At 44.0% G+C, this 8,244-nt stretch overlaps 1 protein-coding gene across 1 annotated transcript in view; it reads right to left on the bottom strand.

Annotated features, from left to right (window-relative positions):
- Window positions 1-2,942: 2,942 nt before the first annotated feature.
- The window catches only part of ITGB2 (integrin subunit beta 2), a 48,852-nt gene continuing 43,550 nt past the window's right edge, over window positions 2,943-8,244 (bottom strand). The window contains exons 14-16 of the mRNA XM_066637455.1: window positions 7,191-7,402; window positions 5,367-5,533; window positions 2,943-4,058 (exon numbers count right to left, since the gene is read on the bottom strand). Coding sequence (XP_066493552.1) covers window positions 3,993-4,058; window positions 5,367-5,533; window positions 7,191-7,402 — 445 coding nt within the window. The 3' untranslated portion in view covers window positions 2,943-3,992. The remainder of the gene's footprint in view (window positions 4,059-5,366; window positions 5,534-7,190; window positions 7,403-8,244) is intronic.

The raw sequence follows: 8,244 nt of genomic DNA, 5'->3' as shown, positions 1-8,244 counted from the left end.
ATCCTGACCATATTAGTTAGATGTTCCCCATTGACTGTGGTGAAACAATGTTTTTATCTCATATGTGAATATGCCACATCTATTTGATAATCTGCAAGTTTCCCAACTGCTAAAAGGACAAACTATATCTAGTATTATAAGGACATGTACAGAGCATTTTCAGGAGACTTTAATATTCTAGAAAAAGCTTTGAGTTTCAGTCAAGTTCAAAGGATTCTATCCAAATTAAAAGTGCCATTCAACTTCCCAGTCTGAAAAGTCAGTCTCTTGTACCAGAATGCTAATGGGGCCACAATCAAGCCTACAGCAAAAGGAGCTATAAACTCAGCATATAAAATTATGTTGTAAACAGGGTGTGTTTTATTCTAAATATATTATATTATATTACATTATATTGTCACGAGTTTTTGAAAATTAATTCTGGAGAAAAATGTATGTTATCCTCTGAGACAGTGGTTCCCAACCAGGGATACTTGCCAGGACCTTATGGGGTACTCAAATGAATTGAATAAAAGGCAGGTTATTAAAATGCCTTGCAGAGCTAGCAAAGCAGGAAGGAAAGCAGCTAGCAGGCTGCAGAAGCCCCATCAACTGTTAGTTTTTGGTGACCAAATTGTGTAAGATATGGATCAGTAGTTGAAAACATACATTTGAAATAACAGTAACTATACTAGTTACAAACATGTGGGTTACAATTTATGGAAATAGGCTGCCAAGGGGTATGCAAATGAAATACCATTGGGAACCACTACAAGATAAGAATAAATGCCAAATGTGTAATGTAGTCACAGCTAACTATTTCCTGAGCTGAAGTTTTCTTCTTAGAAGTGGTTGTTTAAAATTATGTTTGATCCTTCGAAAAGTTCTTGCCCAGTATTAGTCCTGCAAGGAACTGTTATCATAGTTCCAAAATACATTCTCTTCCCCATCTTGTGTCCTAACCTGGAGAGATTAATGACATTGGTCTGAGCCCCTGAAACTTGTGAATTGACTGGCAACACGAGCATGTCTGTGAGAACTTGCATACATTGAAGAGCTCTCAATTCAGTGTTTGTACATTATCCTGATAGTGAGGCAAGGCTCTACCTCAGTGTTTCTCAAACTGGGATGTCGCAATGAGGTGGCAGCAACACAATCACCAGAATCAAGTCACTGTCACGGGGCACAGGGGCTTGCCTGGACTCACCACAGCCTGCAGCAGCCTTCTGGGGGTGTGGGGAGCTCCCTGCCAGCCTCCGCAGGGCTCCCCAACATGCAGAGACAGTGCAGATAACTATTGCGGCCCACTTCTGGTTTGTGATTGCAAAACTGGACGTTGGTCATGATCATTATTTTGACTGTCTCCATATGTTTTGGAGCCCTGCAGAAGCTGGTGCGGGGTTCCCTGCACCCCCAGGAGGCTGCTGGAGACTGTGGTGAGTCCAGGTAAGTCCCTGTGCCCCTCGACAGCAACGTGATTCTGACAGTAGCATCACTGTCTTTCCCTCAAGAACTCCCTGAGAGTTCGAGAACTGCTGCTCTACCTGTTCTTTATTTAGAGCAGATAAAAAAGAAGCCAAAAATGATATCCCCCAATCACTTCTTTAACTTGGGCTTAGAGAAGTCAGGGGCTGACCAAAAAGGAGTGGCAATATAGTAGTTAGCATTCAGTGTAGCTGAATAAGGTAGCAGATAGAAAAGATGATGTAAGAAAGCTGAATGCAGATTTTCAGAGAGCTGCAAGGAAGGATAATGAGGTTCGCTGGGTAAAGCGTTGCAAACAGTTGGAGAAGGAGTGTTTTAGGGGTTACACCATGAGTGCATTTGTACAAATAAAGAAAACTCAAATGCCTTTTAGTGCATAAGAACAACCCCACTGGATCAGTCCATCTAGTCCAGCTTCCTGTATCTCACAGCAGCCCATCAAATGCCCTAGGGAGCACACAAAATAACAAGAGACCTGCATCCTGGTGCCCTCCCTTACATGCAAGGGTATTATTAAATACAAGAATAGGAAAGAAAAAATGAGGTAAGGGTCAAAAACAGATGGCAAGAATATACAGAGGAGCTTTATGCCAATGGCACAAAGGCAAAACACCCTCAGGATGGTGAAGAAAGAGAAGTGGCAAAAGAATCAGCCATCTTGAAGCCGAAGTCATTTGGGCAATGAGCCAATTGGCAAACAACAAGGCCCCTGTTATTGACATGATCCCTGCAGAACTGCTGCAACCTGTACCCTCGACAACCATTGCAGCACTGCACCAGAAGAATTGGGAAACTAACGAGTGGCCAAAAGGTTGGAAAAGATTGGTTTTCATTCCATTGCCAAAAAAGGGTGATGCCAAAGACTGCTCCAACTATCATACAATTGTTCTAAGATCCCACGCCAGAAAGAAACAGTCCAAGACCAAAAACAAGACCACTTAGTCCACAGGATCATCGAAAGTCGCTTCCAACTGAATCACATTGTCCCAGGAATTCCTGCACTTGAGAGTCTCTGCTCTTAACTTGGCAATTGGGTATGTTTTCCACTAGACAGCAGTTATTTCAAAACAGCAGACCTGGGGGACATGTCTCTTCCAATGCATAATGAGCTTATATCATTTGGTTTGACAGTGTCATGGATTTACCTGACTGGGGAGTTAATTCTCATCTGACCTCTCATGTGGTCAGGTAAGGATGCACCTGGACCTGGTTGACAGTCTCAGCAGGAGAGCTGGACAGAAGTCATTGTCTTAAGTTTATCCCAGACATGAAGACAATGAATTCACAACCTGACATGTCACTGGAGAAACAGAAAGAGCAACCTGAAAATAGTTTATGTAACTAAGATGCCAGGCAGCTGCTTTGAGAGCGGTAGGGGCCAAAATGGGTGAGGCATGCAAAAGGCATGCAAAAGAAAGGGGGGAAACCAAGGCATTCATCCCAACACTCCAAAACACATCAAGTTGTTCGTCAGTAGGGTTCAAGATTTATTACTTACAGTTTATAACATGACAATTAAATCATAGGTACATACACTAGAGGTTGACATGAAATCAGTTTTAAAAGTCACATTTTTTTTTTAACACTCTACCTGCAAACTTGGACGTTTTCTCTGTATGCGAGTACCATGTAGGCCATAGAGCCTGATAGCCTTGGTTTGCCATATTGGAATCCTGCTTGTATATTTCCCTGAGATATTAATGCTTCCAAATCCCAAGACATTTCATATACTGCAATTGTGTCACTTTGATTGAGCTTTCTGTTGCACCAATGGCTTTATTAAAGGTGCTGATCTATGGTCATCTATCTCTTCATGGAGGAGGAAGAGGTAGAGAAAGCTGAAGATTTGCCTATCCAGGGACCCATATCCAAAAATGTTTGGCATGGCAGTTCTTGGATTTCTTGCAGAAACAGGACCAGAAAGGCACTATACTTTGTTTTCCTACTTTGCATATTACTTGAATGTAAGGATTACAAAACAGTTATTAAAATAACCCCCCTCCAAAATCTGCTCCAAGCACAAATACACACACTCCCTCTCTCTCTTCATTATATCACCCCACATGCTTTATTACCATTTACTACCAGACTCTAAGGCTGCAATCCTACATACGCTTTCATGGACATAAGCCCACTAAACACAATGGGACTTACTTCTGAGTAAACATGTACAGGATTGTGCTGTAAGTGCAGACTTCTTTGACTAACAAGGAAGACCAGGTTGCTCTAGTTGCCTTGGATGGACTGAACAGAAGTGCAGATTGAGACAAGTCTATGGAGCGGGCAATTAAGCAATCTAGCATTTAGCCCTAGCGCTAAGTTATTTTTTAATCACTGGAATACATAATATGTTTGCAAAAGCCACATGAACAGAAAGACATGATGTGCGTGGATAATGAAGCGGAATGTTTTCTTATTGCCTTAGCTATGGTGAATACAACCACAGCTCTATGGAGTACAATTAATTCATCATCTGTTACTGCTCTGAAGAGTTTCTTGGTACTTCATTGGGTTGCTGTAGTTCCTCTTCACTGGCCATTAAATCTGGGGTTCACAACAGTGGTCGTGGCACTCTTGAAAAGAGGATTGTCAGCCTGCCAATAAAAAAATCACAGGTATCTATAGTTGGTACTATTACTGCTATCTTTTTAAGAACAGATCAAAACTCAGGTGAACACTTGGACTCTCTTAGCAGCCTGACTAAAGAGATGGGTCTACTCAAACTAGCAGCTGCTTAGGGAGCAGAGAATGTTTCTTCAACAAAGACAGCTTCAGTTACAGAAAGGGTACTGAAGGCCAAAACAGGCATTATGTTTAGTCCATCATTATCCCAATATTTATATTCTGCCTTTCTACTGCTGAAGAAGCCCCCAAGGCCATCATTAGTGCTGACACAGCAGCCTCAGAGAGCCAGGACAACACTTTGTCCCCATCATGGTCCTGATCTGGATTGGGCTGAGCTGTTATCTGACAAGGATAACTTTTTTCCCATGTCCAACGCCATTCATGGGATCAGGAATGTGGCAGGGCAAGATACCAAGACTCCCTTCCACTGCTGCAGTCCCAATCTGGATCAGGCTTTCCTGCAACCCTATTAAGATGATTGGGGAGGCCCTGCTCTGAGAGCTGATGCTGCCCGAGACTTGGCTACCGAACCACAGGAAAGCACCTTCTTAGTGGGAGCCCCAAGATTAAAGAACTCCTTCTCTCAGGATATTTGTGCTACAGTGACCCATCTCCCTACCTTCACACGTGGACTGATTTATTCCACTGGACATTTGAGACAGATTGAATTGGGGTTTCCTTGGTTTTGTGTTCCCTCTTCTGTTTGCAGTTTGCTGAAATTGTTTTAATAGCTTTTATGATTTTTAAAATTATTTTGCTAGGTGCTTTTGGATGGCAACACAAAAAGCAGCATAAAAATTTAGAAAAAATAATTTTGAAAGTTACGCCCACCAGTGCTAAAGATGGGTTTAAATATGCAATTTGGCCCTGATCCTCTTTTGACACACTTGAAACAATGACCTGAGAAAGAGAGAGAGGAGTTTTGGGTGGCAAATTGTTGTCGATTATTATCCATCTCACTTATATTGCTTTCCACAATACTCGTCGTACCTGTCCACCAGACAGCAGAAAGGAGCAATTCTTTCTCAAAGATACATCTGACTGCAAAAAGCCTTTAGAATTTTCAGCCGATATGACTTGTTTATTGACAACATCACCTTTTTAATGACTTCCCCATGTTGCTTTCTTACCATTTAAAGGCTTACTTGAACCTGCTGAAATAATTCAAAAGGTTCAACTACACTGCTTAATAACTAAAAGAGAAAAGAAATCCATTCACTCATAAGCCAATCCTCTTCCCCTTCTGCATGCACTTCTTCAAATGCATAGTATCTTACCTCATTCCACTTAGCCTTGGCCTTTTCCTTCTCAAATCTGCTATATTCCCTTCGATCAATCAGCTCCGTCACAAGTCGGCAAATCAGAAGGAGAAGCAGCCCAATGAGAGCCACGCCAGCAATGGTCCCTCCCACAATGGCTGCAATATTAGGAGGCTGTGGACATTCTAAGAGGAGAAAAAAAAGACAGATTTGCATTCTGACTGAGCAGGACAGCACTTTGTGTTGGCTGTGATTGCATATGCAGACAATTTTCACCTTGTTATGATAGTGAGCAGTTTTGCTCTCTTAAAACCAGAGCCATCACTGGTGGCAGCAGCGCCTGTGGCAGTTGCAACATTGTGACATTACTTCTGGGTTCCACTTTTGAGAAGGAGGTGCTGGTGGCAATGATAACCCTGTATGATCCAGCCATCCCCCATTCTCTCTCCTTTAACGGCTCAAAAAGAGCCTCCAAAGGAGAAGGAACAGGGGCTGCAACTGGACCACGGGGTCACCAAAACATGAGAAGGCGGTGGTAGCAGGCCCTGCAATCAGGCAGCCTCCTTCAAGTGGCACCCAGGGCACATGCCCCACTTGCACGTCCCTAGATGCCTAAATTCGCATCTGTTGTCATTAGAAAGAACTTCCATTGAGAGTGTCCATTTTGTTGCATTGTCAAACATTTCCCTTCTTCCAGTAATGACAGTTCCTGCTAAAACTATTAGTACTAGCTCTGAAAGAAACCAACGTTCCTTAATAGTGGAATTTGGGTTGATGTTTTCATATTGGTTGTTTAGGCAAGGGGGGGGAATGCTTTTATCTCTCCACCAAACAAAAAGTCACTACTCCGGGTAAGATTTCATCTTAAGTAAGGTTGTGATACTTACCTAGGAATAAGTTACATAGAACTCAATGATACTTACATTTGAAAAGGCATGCATAGGATTGCACAGTCTCTGCAAATGCTTATCAGAGAGGTGGTGCTTGTCTATCTAAGGAGCCTTCACTCCAACTCCTTTGTTTCCTGTCTGGGGTTCTCTCCACCCCTCCAGTCAGGGCTGGTTTATGTCAGTGATGGGTGGGGGGAAAGCCACTCCCAGAAGGCCTCCACCTAAGTTTTATAACAAGGCAGAAAGGTATCTTCTTGGAACACTTGGGTGATGTGGGTTTCCAATGCGTGCACATGCACACACACTTCTGTATTACTCCCCCCACCTGGGGCTTCCTGGAGGCCTTTAGAGGGTCAATTGGCAACCCCTGCCCTTCCATCCAACTGCCCTCTGCTGTTCATTCAGTCACCTGACTTACCAATCTGTTCTCACGCTGGCACAGACGAAAGCTAGCTGTTCCCTGTCTTCAATGTTACTTTCTGGCAATGGATGCAGCTAAACCATCTGGCAGTGGTGGTCCTGGCCACTGTGCCACCCAGAGCAAGTCTGGGAGTGCCCCCCCATCAAGTGACCTCCAGGGGTCTTCTGAAGGCCGGAGAAGCCATGCAACCTTCTAAGGCCTCCAACCTTCTCAGAAGGCCTTCCAAGACATCCAGAAGGCCTCAAAACACCACTTTCGGTTTTTCAGAGAAAACTGAAAGCGACGTTTTAAAGCCCTCTGAAGGCCGGGGAGGCAGCTTGCGGCCTCTGCAGCCCAGAATTCCTCCAAATGGGGAGGCAGTGGGTGTAAGTGGCATGCCTGGGGGGTGTCGTCGTCGTTTGTCCCCCCAACCATGCTGCCTGGAAGGACTTGCAGCCGTTGCCACCTCCCAGGTACATCACTGCTTTCTGGTATGTAGGAGTGTGGGCAGGAAATGGGTGCTGTGGGCATGGTTTGTAATAGCATACATACCTTTCTCAGGATGGAATGTCAGAGAATACACTTCATCTCCATCTTCTTGAAAGATGGTGTAGCTGATCCAGCAATTCAGAGAATCTTTCTCCTTGCATTCTCTGCCACTTGGCCTATCTGACTTATCTTTTTTCAAATGAATGTTTGGACAGGCTTTTGAGCAGTTCTTCTGAAATGGGCCAGTCTCAAAGGCTCTGCACTCAACACAGGAACTAGAAAAATTCAGAAAGAAATTTCTAAGAATTGCCTTGTAGGACTGAAATGCAATGCAACTGTATGTGATTTCTAGTATTTGAAGTGCTTCGCACACATTTATCTAAGTCATTCTTGCACCACTTCTTGTCTGAAGCATTTAATCAGGGAAGCAGGGGTAACATGGAGCCTCTCACGTTCCACTGACTGCCCCACATCAAATCCATGCTCTAAGACAGAGGTTGGCAACCTTCCCTCACATAGAAGCCAGAGGCCATGTCTGTGTGTAGATGTCTGTATGTAGTTGGCAGGCCACATTCATGGCAGCCAGGAGAATCAGCCCTTTGTGGGACTGCAAGAATTCCCTGGAGGACAGAAGAAGCCAGATTCCTGGCTGAAACTCTGGCAAATTGGCGTCCTCTGCTGCAGGTTGCTCCTCAGAAGTGAGGGCAGCACCATGGCTTGGAAAGTTCAGAGACTGATGTCGAGTTTATGATCTGAGACTGGACAATCCTGAGACTACTTAAGCTTTTCCTGATCCCTATCCACTTCCACAGCTGCAAGTGTGGGGCTGGCAGCGACAATGATATTTCTTGGGCTGGATGATATCATAGGCTGGATGATATCAGGTGGCAGGCCACATCTGGTCTGCAGGCCACAGGTTGCTAACCCCTGCTTTAAGACAAGGAAGTATTACACTGGGTGTGCCAGGAATGTCTCTGAGCTTAATGTATGCTAAATAAGTGCTCAGCAACCGACCTATTCCTCCTTTCCCAACAAGTACATTTTTCTTGTAAGTCTAAATGTTTTTGTTAGCTGCCTTGGGCATTTGCTTTGGCATAGGAAAGGCAGGATATAAATC

This window comes from Tiliqua scincoides, chromosome 1 (assembly GCF_035046505.1).
Source record: "Tiliqua scincoides isolate rTilSci1 chromosome 1, rTilSci1.hap2, whole genome shotgun sequence".
In the NCBI taxonomy this organism is placed as follows: domain Eukaryota; kingdom Metazoa; phylum Chordata; class Lepidosauria; order Squamata; family Scincidae; genus Tiliqua; species Tiliqua scincoides.
Note: the sequence above shows the minus strand (reverse complement) of the source record. Positions and strands in the feature narration are given on the sequence as shown.